The sequence below is a fragment of the Protomyctophum bolini genome (assembly GCF_963924005.1).
Source record: "Protomyctophum bolini genome assembly, chromosome: 3".
NCBI classification, from domain to species: Eukaryota; Metazoa; Chordata; class Actinopteri; order Myctophiformes; family Myctophidae; genus Protomyctophum; species Protomyctophum bolini.
The window spans coordinates 19,610,300-19,629,711 of record NC_137864.1 but is presented as its reverse complement, the minus strand read 5'-3'; the positions used below and the strand labels follow the sequence as shown (position 1 = coordinate 19,629,711).

General features: G+C 45.1%; 1 protein-coding gene across 1 annotated transcript in view; it reads left to right on the top strand.

Annotated features, from left to right (window-relative positions):
• The window catches only part of maml3 (mastermind-like transcriptional coactivator 3), a 146,394-nt gene extending 127,822 nt beyond the window's left edge, over positions 1-18,572 (top strand). Inside the window, exons 4-6 of the mRNA XM_080760369.1 lie at positions 6,333-6,623; positions 9,124-9,199; positions 13,614-18,572. Coding sequence (XP_080616495.1) covers positions 6,333-6,623; positions 9,124-9,199; positions 13,614-14,737 — 1,491 coding nt within the window. The 3' untranslated portion in view covers positions 14,738-18,572. The remainder of the gene's footprint in view (positions 1-6,332; positions 6,624-9,123; positions 9,200-13,613) is intronic.
• The last annotated feature ends 840 nt before the right edge of the window (positions 18,573-19,412 follow it).

Below are 19,412 nucleotides of genomic sequence, written 5' to 3'. Positions count from 1 at the left end.
CTTAACTTTCGCCGGCTGCCGGCCGTGGCTGCACTAAGACCTTTGGGGCAGGCCTGTCTAGAGTTTGAATGGACAGGCATCAGTCAGAAGAAGAGGAAGGATCAACATGGAATGTCAGCTCCATATATAGAGATCTAACAAGGGTATGAGCCTGGCCGGCTCCATATCTGCAGATCTATAGGTGATTCTCCAGTCTTCTCCATGTATGGCTAGTATCCAGGGTTTGATGAGGTTAGTGTCGTGATCTTCATATATGGAGATGGCCATATATGGAGCGTGTCATGTTGAGGTGTGAGGGACTGACGGCCATATATGGAGGCGTGACAGAGCGACGGACAGGGTTTGCAGGTTTTCATAGTAACCTGTGACCTACGGTCGCAAAAAGCTTAGCTGTATGGCGACTAGATGAAGTAAACAGGCTCTTTAACTTGGCTTTGTGATTGCAGCTTTTTAGGCTAGGTTCGTCTTTTCGCCCTTCACTTCCTCTCTCCTGTGTCTGTGTCTGTGTCTGTCTCTCTCTCTCAGAATCAGGTGACAGGCTTGTGCCACTCTGGAGAGTACATAAACACCAGGCTGTCACACTTATAGTGCTCGTGCGTGTGGTGTGCGTGCGGTGCGTGTGACTGCAGTGTGTAATAATGTTGCTGCAGTGTGGTCACCATAGGGACAGGTAAACTCCTCCTGTCTGAACTGAACAGGCATGGAGCGAGGCAGCTTTCCGACGGCGCTATCGCACCATAAACTGTCCTGATATGGAGCTGTCAAAAGGATTGACATTTTTACTCAGATTAATCACAGCTTAACCCATTCTGAACGGGAACCCCTTTTGGTGTTTTAAGCATTGTTATACTTTAGCTATTTAAAAATAGCAGATCTACAAGCTCATAGTGCGGCACCAAGTGCGGCGCTACGATCTCAAAAATTTTTTTCGTGAAAATGTGTGGCAAAATGTGTGGCAAATATATTCTTTCAGTGCCAATGTTTTTACTCAAATCTTTGCTTCTGGGGGGTCACTGGAACAACATATTTTCAAATGGGGGTTGGCGGCCAATTACATATAATTTCTGGGGTCCTTGACATGAAATAGTTTGAGCACCACTGACATAGAAACATGGGTTTTTCTGAAAACCGTCATGAAAAGAAGACATTTTGTAGAATCGAACATAGGTCTAAATGGGTTAACAAATGAATGAATCATGAATGATTAATCACCATCCGAACTATGTCCAAAATATGCCATGTTTTTCTGTATATTGTTGTGGGAATATGGTGAGATAAATGTTATTCTTAATGACTAATCCAGTGTGGCAGGATGGTGTGTCTCTGTCTCTCACCCCGTTGTGATTTAAGCCTCTATCTGTGTAAATTGTGCAGCCTTTTATGCCAATAACCAACATACCTCTGCTGTCGGGAGGAAACCTCATAACTCCAAAATGTTCATTTTTCGGGAAAATAAAATTATACACAGCCTCATCAAAGTTGGTGTTGTAACTTTATATGTTGTCAATTACTTCCATGAGAGGGGAAGAGCTGGTGGAGTTAGTTGCTTTAGCAGACATTTTGAGGGTCCAATGGAGTTGAGAGGTTTTGTCCAAAGCACTTTTTGCTACTTTCCATTGGTTCAATATTTTCTAAACAACACACAGACATAAAGGGTGTTCAATAGCACTAACCTCAAAAATAGAGTTATGAGGTTTCCTCCCGACAGCAATGATTGTTGGTTATTGGCATCTAGTAGGGCTATAGTGCAGAGTGGATGGGATGTACGGGGCTGGCAATCCAAGCATGGATTAATTGCGTTAAAAAGTTGCAACGCCTGAACCAATTAAAATAACCAATAAATACTAGCGTGAAGATCTCAACCAATAAAACTGTTTGGGGGCCACTGTTTGGGGGCCACGAAACCTCAATCAAGTACAGACTCTGCGAGCGAATATAGGAGGGGTGGACGGACGACGGACGTCACTGCAGTGACTGCAATGCACGCTCACGGTACGTCAGGACGGTCTTGTTGAAAAACACGTTTTGCTCGCTCGCATCGCCGGCAGTGTAGATGTGTTGTTTCTACAGCATACTACAGTATGCATAGTGCATACGGATGTGTTGAAATGCTTACATATGCATGCACACATACTGTACATACACACATCTTACATGCACATGTGCGAGTGTGAAGCACATCTCCCACCATCTCCATTTTCTGGTGCTCTCTCTTTCTCGCTCACGCGCACACGCACACACATACAGTCAACCCCCCAACTACGCACGCACACACACACACACACACACACACACATGCACACAGATGCGCACACACACCTGCAAAATGCATGCGGGTACACATTCACATGCATGCGGGTGCACACGCACATGCATGCGGGTACACACACACACACACGCATGCATACACATATTTCCGCCTGCTCCATGTGTAATGTAATCCCCTGGGCTCTCCATGCCTCCTAACCCAATAAAGATGACAGCCTTCGCCTGCACCACACGCACATGCACGCACGCACACACGCACGCACGCACGCACGCACACGCACACGCACACGCACACGCACACGCGCACACACACACACACACACACACACTCTTCATCCGGAACAATTGATAACACATTCTTCTTTCCTCTGCCTGCCTTTCCCGGCATTCTCCCTCTTTTAGTGTCCAACTGTTAATATTTCACAGCAGTGTTAGTGAATGACTTAAAATCTAATTGGTGTTTTGTCGAATGATGGTGTCGCTGGCTGAAAACAACTGCATGTTGTGCTTTTTTTCTTCTTTTTCTTTTATTCTGGGGACCACCTGGAATGTACAAATGGAACACCTGGAATGTACAATTGGAACCAAATGGACCTGTTAGGGTCCATTTGGTTCCAATTGTACACTCTCAGAGTTAAAATTAACATTGTAAAATCAATGTCCGTAGTCTAATGCATATCAAATGAATCCACCCACCCCCCTCTTATTGGGGGGGGTGGAAGGGGTCCCTGGCATATCTCTTCAAATGGGGCCAATTTTTGGGGTCCTTGACATGAAAACGACATCCACTACTGACATCCACGCATCATCTACTGTATGTGACTATCCTTTCACTCTCTCCTCCTCAGCCATCTATCTCGTTAGCTTTCTCTCTTCATTCCTTCCTTCTTTGCCGTGCTAGTAATGTGCGGCCATGACTCAGGGCCCATAGAAAGAGGAGGGGGGGGGGGGGAGGGTAGAGAGAGAGAAGAAAAGCGGAGGTGTGTGTGTGTGTGTGTGTGTGTGTGGGGGGGCATCGTAGATCAGAGCCATCATGATTGAGCCATCTGCCGAGAAGAGGCTATAGTGAGACGCACACGCACAGACACATGCACACACACACACACGCTTGAAGATGACCACTGCCCCCCACTGGTTGATGCCTATAATACTACATTTCTTCCTCCTGTCTCTGTCTCTGTCTGTCTCTCTCTCTCTCTCTCTCTCATATCAATGGATTGTCCGGCACATGCCAAACCCCAAAAGGGGACGACATGCAACAACAACACATAGCTCTGAGGAATGCTGATCGTCGTTATTGGCTAGCAAGAAAGCCTGTTTTCACTGTAATGTGTGACATCTGTACAGCAGCACCATAACCACTCGCACCATAAGGTCTGATACAGCAGCACCATAACCACTCACACCATAAGGTCTGATACAGCAGCACTATAACCACTCACACCATAAGGTCTGATACAGCAGCACTATAACCACTCACACCATAAGGTCTGATACAGCAGCACTATAACCACTCACACCATAAGGTCTGATACAGCAGCACCATAACCACTCGCACCATAAGGTCTGATACAGCAGCACCATAACCACTCACACCATAAGGTCTGATACAGCAACCACACCAAACGATTAAAAAAAATGTACTTCCACTTTGGTTCTTTGTATCTTCTCCCAGAGTACAAACTCGCCATTTAAAACATGGGTAACATCACTGACAATTTTGACAAACAAACAGGTAGTTTGTGCCTCTACGTGTTTGTCAGTGCTGCTGACCGCCGGAGATACAACTTGAAAAAAGGAAAAGAGGCCACACAGCTCGTATAGTCACTCACGGTGCAAGAAACTGCACCTTTCATGATATGCAGCTCAAAGTGCTTTACAGAGCAATGGAGGGAAAAAAAACATTAAAATAATATGCAGTAATGCAATACAGCGAGGACATGAAGTACATTTTAAAGGCTCAACTAAAAGCAAGGGTGTAGAAGTAGGTCTTGCATTTGGTCAGCTTGGTATTGTCCTCAGACTGTCGGTATACTATGTACATTTATACACCCAGTAGTGGTATTGTCCTCAGACTGTCGGTATACACTATGTACATTTATACACCCAGTAGTGGTATTGTCCTCAGACTGTCGGTATACACTATGTACATTTATACACCCAGTAGTGGTATTGTCCTCAGACTGTCGGTATACACTATGTACATTTATACACCCAGTAGTGGTATTGTCCTCAGACTGTCGGTATACACTATGTACATTTATACACCCAGTAGTGGTATTGTCCTCAGACTGTCGGTATACACTATGTACATTTATACACCCAGTAGTGGTATTGTCCTCAGACTGTCGGTATACACTATGTACATTTATACACCCAGTAGTGGCTTTGCTATACGCGGACCTGCCGGACCACCACAAATGTCTCTTTTTCTTTTAAATGACTTTTTCCCCTCCCCGAACCTCTCCCTTCTCCCGCCAACCAGTCCAAGAACATCCTGTGATACCTTCTCTCTCTCTCTCTCTCTCTCTCTCTCTCTCGCAGCCATCTGACCTTTAATAGATTCATAAACGCTCTCCTCCCATTGGCCAGAGTAGGCTATTTCATCCTATTAGAGATTAGCGTACGGCTGAGTGGAGGAGGAAGTGCTCTTTATATGCTAATGAGGAGATAATGTATGCGCAGTGAGGACCTGCCAGAGCTCCGGTGGGAGAAGCCCCGGTCGTTCCACGGAACACAATCAAAAGAATGGAAGAAAGAAAAAGAAAGAAAGAAAGGAGAAGATATGCGGCACTGTCTTTATCTCTGTTTTGACTTCTTATTCAGGGGCGTTTTGAGTGGGGCTAATGAGCTGGAATGTAACAGTATAGGCAGCTATTCAGATAGAATAGCAATAGGCTCCGGCATTGTCTATTTATGTTACAGTATCTTTTCAGTAGACTATATTGTTAGAATAGGGGACCCCTGTGTGGAGTTTGTATGTTCTCCCCGTGTCCCCTAGGGCCTAGGGTACAGTATAGGTACCCGTCAGGTCAGGTTGTGGCCTCCTGGTGGCGCTCTAATAGGCCAATGTGAAAAGGGTGACATTTCTTCTTACGCCTTGGATGGAAATTGGATGATTTGAGGCATTTTGTTCCAAAAATGTGTTTTGCTAAAATCCACCTGTTGGTGGCGCTATAACAGGCCAATGTGAAAAGGGTGGGATATATTCCTTAGCCTAGTAGGAAAGTCTGTGAAATAATTCACGTAAATTGCACGTTCCGTCCTCCGTTCATGATTTCAGGCTTTTTGTTCAAAACGGGCCAATCCTGGCAACTTTGAAAGCCAATGTTTGCCAATTGCGATGGAATCTCTAATATCGGACAGATCCGTCTTGAACACATGACTATAGAGATAGTGTGTAACGATTTACAGGATCTTTGGACATAATCTGGAGGAGTAATATAAAAAAAATGTTTTTCAAAAGTCTGCCTCCTGGTGGCGCTATAACAGGTCGTTCTGGAAATTTTGGGGCAGAGGTTCATCGTTGGCATCCAGGGAGTGTGTGTGAAAAAGTCGACCGGGGTTAACGGTGCTGGAGATTAGCTGTTAACAGACAGACAGACGGACGGACACACAGACACACGGCCTTCGGCCTGGTGGAGACAACAGCAGATCTAAATGAATCTGTAAATAAAGTGAGGGGCGCTCTAATCATCGTACATCATCATCAAGAATGGTGGTCCCTTATTGGCCAAAGGGTTCCAGGTGACGTACCTAGCCGATTTGCTCAGACACATTATGACGAGCAAGTAAGCAAACATTCTCCATTCATTGTCAATGGCATTTTTGATGTTTGTTCACACAACACAAACATTAAACACTATAGCTGTTTATAGGAGGGGCTAGCGCCTCTCGAAAATGTTTATAGCGCCCCTCAAAAATGTGTCTGCGACCCACAACCGGGTCCTGACCCAGTGTTTGGGGGAAACAGCGAGTTAAGTGATCGTTTAACCAATTAACCGTTCGATTTCACTAAAGCTCTCTCTCTCTCTCTCTCTCTCTCTCTCTCTCTCTCTGAACAGGAGCAGGGCGTGGTGGTGGGCATGTCGCGGCCGCCCGGCGCCGTCCCGCCCCCTCACCCCGCAGGGGGAGGAGGGGGTGTGGGGGCTCCCGGGGTGGGGCCTAACGCGGGGGCGGGGGCGCCGCCGCCGGGCTACCTGAGCGGCCAGCAGCAGGCGGCCATGATGAAGCAGATGATGGCCATGGAGCAGGAGAAGAGGGTGCAGCTCCACCTCATGGAGCAGCAGAAACAGCAGCTCCTGCTCCGCGAGCAGAGGCAGCAGCAGCAGCAGCAGCAGCTACTGGCCGAACAGGTGTGTGTGTGTGTGTGTGTGTGTGTGTGTGTGTGTGTGTGTGTGTGTGTGTGTGTGTGTGTGTGTGCAGCTACTGGCCGAACAGGTGTGTGTGTGTGTGTGTGTGTGTGTGTGTGTGTGTGTGCAGCTACTGGCCGAACAGGTGTGTGTGTGTGTGTGTGTGTGTGTGTGTGTGTGTGTGTGTGTGTGTGTGTGTGTGTGTGTGTGTGTGTGTGTGTGTGTGTGTGTGTGTGTGTGTGTGTGTGTGTGTGTGTGTGTGTGTGTGTGTGTGTGTGTGTGTGTGTGTGTGTGTGTGTGTGTGTGTGTGTGTGTGTGTGTGTGTGTGTGTGTGTTCCATTCCAGAGACTATGACTAAAACTAAAATAGAAATTTGCTGCCAAATACAACACTGACTATAAGTAAGTAAAGATTAAGAAGATGCACAACTCAACCGTCAGAATTCAAACTTCATTATTTTATTGTACATGTGATCACACCAGAGAGATACGGTCAGGAGAGCACAGAGAGTAACAAGAGATGGTCATTCCTTACATGGACTCTATTCTATAGTTGACTCACACAGTATGAAATAGGTTTGCATGAGTCGGCAGTCTCTAATGAGTTTGTCAGTGAAGAACAGGTGGTAATCATGTTTCATCTACTAGTAGGCTACATTAAATTAATCAATACCACAGTGTTATATGAATTTTGCCACGTGTGTGTGTGTGTGTGTATACTATACTATACTATACTATACTATACTATACTATACTATACTATACTATACTATACTATACTATACATGTATTTGTGTTGGTGGTCTCCAACAATGTGCACGTCTCTACTACCTTGTTGTCGTCTGGTTGTGTGTGTAATTATCCTCAACCAGCTCCCTCCTGTGCTCACTACTACGTCCTTTCATCTTTGCTTCCTGTGCACCTGCATGCATGTGCGCACGCGTGTACGCACACACACACCTGCATGCGTGTATACACGCATGCACACGTGTGTAGCCACATGCCACCTGCTGTGATCATTTGTTGTTTTTCTTTTTCTCACTATGAGGGAATCTGGTGTTAAAGAGTATTGACCTCTGAAGTCATGTTTTAATTGGCTGAGCAAACGCACCCACGCACACACAAACACACACACACACACACACACACACACACACACACACACACACACACACCTAAATCTTGTATGTGACAGTTTTGTCTATTTTAGAACATAAATAGATGTCATACCATTTAGATAAAGACCTCTGTTTTAGCAGAATTTATAGTTGGGGGAAAAAACAATTAACAATGAATCGTAGGTTGCATTTCTGACAGATACAAAACTGCAGGCTTCCATTCATTTTCAATGTAAGCCTGTGACAGCGACGTGAAGATACATCTGACGTTTAAACTTAAAGCTATACAACCGCTACAAAGCGACAAGAACGTTGAGCTGGTTTCAACTTCGGATACAAAGCTACAAATGCCGCGTAGCTTTGTATCTTTTGTCTGAACCCAGCATTAAGGGCCTTTCAAACGGGAAGCTAGGAACGCACACGTTGTTGCCTGGATCAACACGGGTCTCCTCCAGGTCTGCTCAAGAGGGGCGCAACAACGCAAGCTTAAATAAAAACATAATCCAGGTATGGTGAGTTGTGGGCGTGTGCACGAAACGAGCATGCGTGCAACAAATTCACGGGACCGCGCTCACGTAAATATGCTTGCGCTGTCGCACCGCGACTGCTCCGCGCAGAAACGCAGGTCTCATTGGAAATGAACTATAGTCGCGTTTTATCGCACGTTTGCGAGGCCCTTAATGCTTCATTGCATGAGGATGACGATCATCGGAAAGAACTGATTTACAAGTGAAAACTCTTTGTGTGATGCGTCCTGCAATGAATTAGACCGCGAGACGGAGAGAGAATGCCGTCACTGTCAGTCAGGTGGAAATCTTGTTCAAAACTTTTCAAGAAATGGAAGCACGCGACATTGCAATCAGAACTGTAGACTCACTTGCAAATTGAATCTTCCGCCGTAGTCTGAAAAAAACCCCACCACTTCAGACTCCACCTTAGCCCGAAACACTTGCCATAGCACTTGCCCTGCAGCCTTGACAACCTTACAGACATATGCAATTTAGATTGGAATTTAGAGTGTATACTTTCATTGTACAGATATTCTACTGTTAGACAGATGTTAGGTTCTTGCTCATGATCCTTAATGACTAATTCGAAACTATTTTTTACTGTAAATCGCTCTGGATTAAGAGTGTCTGCTAAATGCCTAAATTGTAAATTGACATAATGTAGTACTGTAGGTCATTCATTTACGACGCACACACACACACACACACACACACACACACACACACACACACACACACACACACACACACACACACACACACACACAAACACAAACACACACGTTGTTTCGGTTGAAATATGGAGATAAGAAGTGTCTGCACTCTGCAACGATATGATTCAGTATTGAAGTGAGTTTGTGTCTGTGTTTGGCTGTAGCTCCAGCAGCAGCATCTCCCCAGACAGATGGCCCAGGGGCAGAGGAACCCTTACCCTCAAGTCAATCAGTACCAAGGTAAGACATCACGTACACTGGGGTTCATTTAATAATAACAATAAATAATAATAATAATCATAGATTAGTATAGTATAGTATAGCGCTTTTCCAAGTGCTCAAAATGCTTTACAATGGTTCATTCATTCATTCGGAGGTGAAGCTGCGAACAGTCAACGCCGGCATCCTCGCTTCCCACATTCACACACCAATGGTGGCGAGCTACCATGCGAGGCACTGACCGACTCATTGGAGGCAATGCGGGGTTCAGTGTCTTGCCCAAGGACACTTCGACATGTGGACAGGGAGGAGGAGCCGGGATTTGAACCGCCCACCCACGGATCATTGGACGACCTGCTCTACCTCCTGAGCCACAGCCGCCCCACTCAGACTGTGTACAAAATGGACCATTTGTGCACAATCAGTGTTACAAATGGGTAAATTAGAACTGACAAGGGTGTCCCTTGTGGGGAGAGAGACATGTCTTGTAAACCAAAAGGTCATGGCCAGGTTTGATCCCTGCAACGTTAAATAGCTCCCACTTGGCACTTCCCATTAGCTTTCAGTTGAATACAACTAATTCATGTGCGTACAGGTGGCGTGGGGTGACGCACGCACGCACGCACGCATAGAGAGAGAGAGACAATGAACACATTCCCAATTCACATGCTGTGTGCCCTACCTTGTTCTCATACCGTAGAGTTAAACACACTGAATAATGTCTTCTCCAGGCACTCCACCATTTACCTTTACTATGAAAACCTGCATCTCCCGTCCATCAGTCACCCCACGCCTCCATACATGGCCACGCCTCGTGACATCACGGATCACGCCTCCATAATATGGTCACGCCTCGTGACATCATGCCTCCATATATGGCCATGCATCGTGACATCACGCCTCCATTATATGGCCACGCCTCGTGACATCATGCCTCCATATATGGCCACGCCTCGTGACATCACGCCTCCATTATATGGCCATGCATCGTGACATCACGCCTCCATTATATGGCCACGCCTCGTGACATTGATTGATTGATTGATAATTTTATTAGACAATTGGATGCAAACAGTACAGGGTACAGTCAAGCACAGCATTGGTCCAAAAGGATGGTACCTTGCGGTCTTGTTTCCATTCGGGTCCCATGCATTCATTCACAATGACAACAGTGACAACAAACAATACGTTTCTCAAACACATTAAATGTACAGGTTGGAATATAAATACATTAATAAAACATAAAAAAGGGGGGGGGGGGGGGGGGAGCCAATCACCTTCTCTCCCTTTGACCTGATGACAGTGACAGGTGAGTTTTCAGACCCTTTTTAAAGGAAACCAATGATCTGCTTGACATCACGGATCACGCCTCGTGACATCATGCCTCCATATACGTATGACCACGCCTCGTGACATCACGCCTCCATTATATGGTCACACCTCCATATATGGCCACGCCTCGTGACATCACACCTCGTGACAAGTCACGCCACCATATATGACCACCTCCATACATGAAGATCACGACACTGACCATCTAACCCTGGATCATCACCTAGATCTGCATATATGGAGCTGGCCAAGCAACTCTACATCTGACCTCAAACCCTTAGATCTCCATATATGGAGCTGATCTGTTCTGACATTCCATTATGTTGATCTGACCTCATCAAACCCTGTACACTCAAGACACGCTCCATATATGGCCAGTACAGAATTCATTCCATATGTTGATCTGGTCCTCCATGCCAAAGCGCCAGCGCTCGCCGTCACCCAGGAGGATGCGTGGTCACTTCTCGCCCTCAGAGCGTCTTATTGGTACTAGTATGGATCTTGTGGATGCCGGAGAACTCGCCAGTTTACCAACTCGCCATAGCGAAAATTCTTCATCAATGTCTTCATCATTATGCTAACATGCTGTCTTCATCAGTGTAGTATGTCAAATCCACAGCTGTTATAGTTCATTTCCAACGTGAAAAAAATATTTTGTGCAATGGTCAGCTGTATGATGATAAGAAAGTTGAGCATGTGAATACCAATGATAGCAGGCCTACACATTCAGGATACTTGTTTACTAATTAATTACATTGTTTCAATGATAGCAGGCCTACACATTCAGGATACTTGTTTACTAATTAATTACAAAGTTTCTGTACTTTGGTGTTTAAACTTTTGCATTCCTACTTCATCTAGTGTAAACTCTAAACAACTATCCTCTCTCTCTCTCTCTGTCTCTCTCTCTCTCAATTCAATGACATTTAAATGAAGGTGAAGGTGAACTAAAATCCACTAAACCGTGGCGAGTCGTAAAACTGGCGAGTTCTCCGGATGCCACTAGTATGTGCTCAGACACATAAACATGCACATGCACATGTGTGTATGTACATGTATAAACATGTACACACTAAACGCCACTACTACTGGATCAACGTGTAGCCGTCTTGAACCAACTTGAGTGACACTTTGTTCGGCACTCGATGTCATGCAATACCAACGAGCACACCTGCCCTAGTATTCTTTGTCTGTCTTCTCTCTCTCTCTCTCTCTCTCTCTCTCTTTCTCTCTCTCTCTCTCTCTCTCTCCCTCTCTCTTTCTCTCTCTCTCTCCCTCTGTTAAAACCTGAAAAGAAGGGGGGGGGGGAAACACTGAATATTCCTGCTCTGCCTGTTACCACGGCAACCTGTCTGTCCTCCTGGAGCCCCCCAGAGTTTGCGATGAAGTCGGAAAGATGGATTGGGGGGGTTTGGGGTGTTTAAGAGCAGTCTGTTAGACGCTCTATAGCAGAGAGAGAGAGAGAGAGAGAGAGAGAGAGAGAGGTGGGGATTGGGGAACAGAAAGAGACGAGTGGGTGTGAGGTGTATGATGGAGATAAGCGCAGAAGAGGAGATGAAGAAGTAACAGGGAGAGGAGAGTCGAGTTGGAAGCCATTTATATACATCATCAAAGATGTCTGTCTGCCACTGCCTGTGTCACTGGCATTATAACCACTTCAACCCTCTATAGCAGTGGGGGTTCTCGACCAGTGGTCCGGGGTTGCAGGTGGTCCCCAGCTAAATGATGGAGAGTTGGTTAACCAACTCTCGAGCGTAAAATGAAACCTAATGGACCCGTAACGGGTCTTCTTTAACGCTCAAGAGTTAAAGATCTACACGTATAAGGGTCCATTTGGTTACCAACTCTCCATCATTGAGCCTGGGGACCACCTGGAACCTCCCCAAGGACCACTGTGTATAAGTGTGTAAATGTTAGAAGTTAACAGTAAACAGTAAAGCCGTGAGGTGACGGATTAGTGGAACAATGTCAGATTATTAGGGGATTTAGGACCATTTCTGCACTATAGCACGCTTCCACCACAGGCTGCCACACTGTGCCACAACCAAGTTCCTGCAGTATGCATAAATAGGTGGAACTAAGCCAGGTATTGCTGCCATGTTAGGATCAGTATGTTGATTTCGTCGGCTAAAACTATGACGAAAAATGTCCGTCGACTACCTTTTGTTCACTGACAAACTAAATGGAAACTAAATATATTGACAATTTTGTCAACAAATACAAACCAGACTAAAATGTTAGGAAGGGACTAGTGGACAAGAGATCCTGTATAAGTCATTTTACACTTGGTTACTTGTATAATAGCCGATCTACAAGCTCACAACGCGTGTTGTGAGCTCGTGTAAAATCAGTCATTACGACGGCATCAAGGCCGTAGATTCAGAGTCGACTAAAATCATATGATGTTTAGTCGACTACAAAAAAACTAGACTAACACTAAAACATTCCATGTGACTAAAATATGACTAAAACGAAATGTTTTTTTCCCCAAAGACTATGACTAAACTAAAATAGAAATTCACTCCGAGTCTGAGCAGTGAGTCTATGACTCTATGGTGTCATAGTGACCTCATCTGTTGATGCACGTGAACTCTAGTAAGGTCAGCCTGGTCAGTGATTGGGTCAGCATTATAACTTAAACCAATGCTAACCCAAACCTTTTCATGTCAAGGACCCCCAAATTGACACTTAATTAGCCCGCAGACCCCCATTTGAAAAATATATGTCGGGCACATATATTTAAATTTCAAGCACCCCCAGTTTGACATACATATTAGTCTACAGACCCCCATTTAATGGCATTTCTATCTCTGGGACCAATTTATATTGTAAAATCAATGTTAATTTCATTCTGATAGTGTACAAATGGAACCAAATTTGTACACTCAGAGTTACAGACCCATAATGGTCCATTTGGTTCCAAACTATCATTTAGCTGGGGACCCCCTGGAACTCCCTCAAGGACCTTTGCGGGGTCCCCGGACCCCACTTTGAGAACCACTAAGCCCTACTGCTACTTCCCTATATATCCTCCTCCCGTTAGCCCACCTTTCTCCTCTGCTGGTAGTCTAGCTCTCTCAATCGCCTCGTTCTTCTCTTCCAGGAACTCCTCAGGAGATGGCGTCCAGGAGCCAGGCTCTCCAGAACATCCGCGCTGCCCGCCTCTTGCAGCAGCAGCAGCAGAATCAGCAGCAACAGCAGATGGTCCAGATGGGCTCCGTACAGGCCCAGGGGAGCTCGGTGGGGCCCCAGGCCGACATGGGCCTGCCTTACGGCGGCCAGGGCTCCAACCAGGGCTCCTTGTACGGCCTTAACCCCTCCATGAGCCAAATGATCCACCAGCAGCAGCAGCACCAGAGCCAAAGTGTCCAGGCTCCCATGGGCCTCCCGCCTCAGCACAACCCCACCGGAGGCCCCCAGAGACAGGCGGGCGCGGGCCCCGGGGTAGGGGGGATGCCCGGAGGAGGCGGTGGTGGGGCCGGAGGGTACGGAGGACAGTCCATGTTGATGAACTCCATGTCCCAGCAGGCCCTAAAAGGCCCGCCCAATGCCAAAGCTCAGGCCCAGAGACTGCAAAGCATGCTGGGAGTTGGAGGCGGAGCCGGAGCGGGAGGTGGCGGGATGGGAGGTGGCTGGCCACAGCAACAAGGACAGAATCTCCAGGCGATGGCCGGGGGAGTCGTAAGGACTACGGGAGGAGGGGGAGGAGACATGGTGGGCTTCAACCCCGGCCAGGGTTACGGGATGCAGCCGGGTCAACCCCCGCGCATGACCAAACAACACTTCCAGGGCCCGGGCCAGGGGATGAACCAGGCCATTGACCCCAGGTTAGGCAACCCAGCGGCGGGGATGGGCCCGATGATGGGCCCTCACATGGGGGGTCAGCCCAGGACCAACCAGCCCCGGCCCATGGTCATGGGCCAGGGGATGAACCAGGGGCTGATGGGGCAGGGTATGCCCGGGATGGGGGGCTTTGGGCCAGGACCCGGTGGGCCGGGAATGGGACCAGGGGGAGGACCGGGGGCAGGGGGAGGCCCCTACGGACCAGGGGGAGTTGGGGTTGGGGGTCAGCCACAGGGCTACCAGAGGACAGCCAATCAAGACATGTCGTCCTATGGATATGGGGGCGGGCCTTCGGGTGGAGGAGCCTTCGGATTGGGCGATGGTTCAGGGGCAGAGCTGGACTCGGGCGATGGGTGGATGGAAGAATTCTTTCCTGGTCAATAGCCAACGGATAAACTGTCCATCATAGTTTTACTGGATAGACTAAGAGAGAAACTTTAAACAAAAAAACACAAAATAAAAAAATAACTGGGGAAATCATACTGAATGGAAGGCTCGGTCTAGTGACCGGCATGTTTATTTTCTGTAAAACAGGCGAGGTTTTAGGCAAGGTTATAAATGAGTTCTTGTCTCAACGTGTGTGTGCAAGTGTGTGTGCTTGTGTGTGTGTGTGTGTGTGCTTGTGTGTGTGTGTGTGTGTGTGTGTGTGTGTGTGTGTGTGTGCGTGTGTGCGCGTGTGTGTGTGTGCGTGTGTGCGTGTGTGCGAGAGAGAAGAAAGCAAGCGAATGACAGAGGTAGAGATAGAGATCATGATATGTGGCGATGTGAGCTGGCCTGAAAATCTCATCATTATTTTCCTTTTTTTTCCTCCCTGAAATTAAATCATCCACTCGCCGTGTTCCGGTGTGCTTAACCAATCCCTTTTCTTTCACATGGCTGTGTGAGGAGGTGAAAGCATTCACTTCTTCCATTATTTTCCCTTACATTTACACCCTGACATGTCTGTCTGTCTGTCTCTTTCCTTCCTCTCCTTCTCTCTCTCTCTCTCTCTCTCTCTCTCTCTCTCTCTCTCTCTCTCTCTCTCTCTCTCTCTCTCTCTCTCTCTCCGGAGACCTGTTCCCTTCTGTTGATGCTTCTCAGTTTTTTGCAATAAAACAAAATGGATTTTCTTTTGTTGTGCGACACAGACACACTCTAGTGCCCTCTAGTGCTTTTTTTGTCATGCAAGCCGACCTGAACTGAGCTGCTGGTGCTTTCATTTCCTTGCGGAGCTGCTGGTGTTGTTTGTGCATGGCATGCATGCATGCATGCATGCATTATGTGCAAAGCATACATGTGCAGAGAGGTGAAGCGGAGTAATAAATCCTAATTTACCGTATGCTGTGTCTGTCGTATACAACTGAAGATGAGTGACACATGCAGTTTAAATTAGGCTTTTTAAGAGATGAGGCAGCTAAAGCATGCACAAGCTTGGATGCATGACATGCACATAAAGTACACAAACAAATGGCATATGCTCCGGCCCGAGTCACCAGGAGATTATGAACATCTACTGGGCTGAGAGGCAGCTATACTGGGACTAATGTTACAATGACCACCTCCTCATCCATAATGTTCGGCAAAAACAAATCACCAATTTGAAAGCAAGAGTTGGCGTTTTGAATGAATGTATCCGATCACCATAAGTGACTTCATTTTAAAGAAAATACTAAAATTTCAAATATCTTAGAAAGCCCTCCCGCATTGCTGTATTTATTTGTGTTTTATCTTTTTTTTTAAAGAAAGAAAAATACCTGTTGTCATTGTCAGTCAAAAGTTTGAGATGTTTAAATTAGGCTACCTTGTGTTGTCTTTTTGGAAAAAAGCCTATCCTTCCATTGTAAGTCAGCCTTCTCCTGGGGTGCTGCTTTGCTCTGTTGCTTTATTCTACAGCAGCCACGAAATGCCCTTGCTTCAACTATACATAACATAACTGTTCTCTGTTGTAACACAATTGTGAAGATTTGACATACCATCCTTGCCAGGCACTTGAAAAAAATGAACCACTACTAAGCTTGTCTGATTGACTCTGTGACTTTGTGATTTTTCAAAAATAGTAGCAAACAAAACATGCAGGCTTATTAAAGGAGTTGTTATGGTTAGCATAACGGTTAGTGTTTCCAGGCAGCATCTACCCATTATTATCTGCCCCGGGAAGGAATAACAGCATGAAGGAAAATCAAGCTTCACGTGAGGCCTACGGATTTGCTTCTTGTCAATGCCACCTCCAAGCTAATACCACTGTTGATAATCTCATGTTTCTCTTATGATTGACTATACTAAGTCCATGTTGAATACAGTAGTTGTTTATAAAATGGCCCCCTTCTCACACTGTTTTGTAATCATAGTTATACAATGAATGAAAACGTGTGAATGGGTTTGAATGTGCTTTATTTTACAAGTCTTATGTATTTTACTGAAGAGAATGAAAGCTTGAGAATTCTGACATTCTCAACAAACCAAAAAGCCTTTTTCTCTGTAAACTAATTCTTGCCAACCATTTGTTCTCATCGTACAGTACATTCGTCATCATATAATGTAACCCTTTAAATACAAATAGAATTTTGAATAATGCCCATTGTCCTGTAAGTGTAACTACGGTTGGTAGTGCCCACGAATTGGGTTTTTTCTTTTTTATGTTGTGTTGCTATGGGAATGTGTGAGTCTGCAGTGTTTGAGCTTTGCAAAATTCTGTTTGTCGGGAGACATTGGTTTAGGGTTCTCTCTCTCTCTGCCCGGTTCTATCAGAAGAAGACATAAGACAGAAATAAAAACCCTACATCCATGTCTGTGGCTAAGCTGGATAAACAGTTCCTCTTAGATCGATTGAGCCTTTCTGGACGGCCGGAAATTCCAGGTGAGCGGCCGGTCGCTGCTTCCGTAGTTCCATTTCTCACTCGGTTACAACACCTGTAGTCTCGCATTGCCAGACAACTACTCCACAATCTCCGAATGCCTGGAACTACACCTCCCGAAATCCGAGTAAGGAAGCTGCCATTTCCGCTCACCAAGATATATTTTTAATTATATCTTTACATTTTATTTTTGTATTTCCTTTTCTGCTAAAGCAACAAGGTATAGGCCTATATGCTTAGATGATTTGTATGTATATTAGGATAAATTTGCGCGACTGTAAAGACAAAACGAAAGTGGGGAGGAGTCTCCACTTCCGCTTTATATTTTACTCATGATCAGAGCTTCCGTTGTTCCAGACTGTATGACGGAAGCATTTGGGAAATTGCGAGAGGCAACAGTCTGGCAACGCGAGACTATAACGGCTGAAAACCCATAGCACATCATGAAGGCTCAACCGAATGTTCAGAGTGAAGACTCTTTCACCAGCTTAATCAGGGTGTTTAGAAGAAGCTATTCAAGTCTGGCTGTGTCCCTATTTTTGGGACATAGCCTGGATTTTATACTCCGTCATATGCCTGTGCCACGTAAGTCACAAATACCAGATGTACAAGCTTGTAGATCTTCCATCCATCAATTTTTTTGCTGCGTGACTCCGTCGTACGATGATGTATAAATCGGATGGTTAAAGTTGAAAGGGGCGGGAAAGGTAGAATCTCTTCCAGGTCAGAGATATGGTCACAAACCATTCTTGTGACTTTTGGTCTCTGTAGAGACAGTCTGATATGATATGATATATCCCTTTGGGAAGAAATGCTTCCTCCAAATATCATTATATGTACCGGGACCAAGTCAATTGTAGACATTTTAACGAAATCGTTGTTCTTGATGTTCTTTGTTTATTTGTTTTTCTTCTTTTCTTTTTCTTTTTTTTTTTACTGGTGCTGACATATATGTGATTATGAGAAAAAGTATATAAAAGATAATGGCTATTTGTAAATATGTTTTTACAGGTTTAAATACATCAGATAATACAGTCTCTCTACTCTGTAAAGTATTTACTGTTTGTTGGAAAATAGAGAAGTATTTTATTTCAAGATTTTTTTTTGTTTTGTTTTTCACTTTTAACCCATCTGAGCTATGCCATTGCACTTCAGACAATGTCTTACTACTAATTTGTATTGTAAACCTCTTCTCTTTTTTGAAAGTTTTTTTTCATTTGTTTTTCTAGTTTGAGATTTGACTCTGTTCTTAAGCAGTGCTTATTTCTTTTTATCCTGTACAGAATCCTGAAATGTTAACAAAAGAGAATTACAAAAAAAGAAAAAACGTTTTTTTTTTGTTTTTCAAAAAAGATACAATAAAGAGAGAATGTTCTCGCTGATCATAATAAATTAATCTCTCAGTTTTTTGGTTAATGCATTATTGGTGCACATGCTTGCATATCACACCACCATTAGGACACGTGCAAGTACAGTATAACAACAACACGCTGATGGCTGCTCACCCGTGTTTTTAGTATTTTTTCTCTTGAATACTATAGTTTTCTTCATTTAGTTTTAGTCACATTTTAGTCACCTGGAAAGTTTTAGTGTTAGTCTAGTTTTAGTAGTCTAAATATCAAGATTTTAGTCGACTAAAATCCACAATTGATTTAGCCGACTAAAATGCATTTTGGCGGGCCTTGATGCCGTCAACAAGAGATTGTAGATCTGCTATTTTCAGCATGCGTTCAAATGACTTGTACAGGATCTCATGTCCACTAGTCCAGTCCCAACCACTGGTACTAGTACCACTAGTGGTACTTGAGCCCCCCTCTGGTGGTATTCAGAGGAATCGCCCAAAAAAGGAGAAAAAAGACAAAAGTGGAATGAAATATATATATATTACTACAGGTAGTTCTTCTGATCAAGCCATTGGTTGAAAAGGGCTATCCAGCCGTGCTGAAATGAGCATGACAGCACACCTATAGCCGTTAATAGAAGATTTGAGAACTTGCGGAAATTGTAATTGCGGAAATTGCGGAAATGGTGGAAATGGAAATTGCGGAAATGCGGAAATGGAAATTGCGGAAATTGCGATAATGGTGGAAATGGAAATTGCGGAAATTGTGGAAATGGAAATTGCGGAAATTGCGGAAATGGTAATTGCGGAAATTGCTCTTCACTTATAGCTATCTATTTTCAGGTAGATTGTTTTATTTTACTCAGTCAGCCATATCACTACT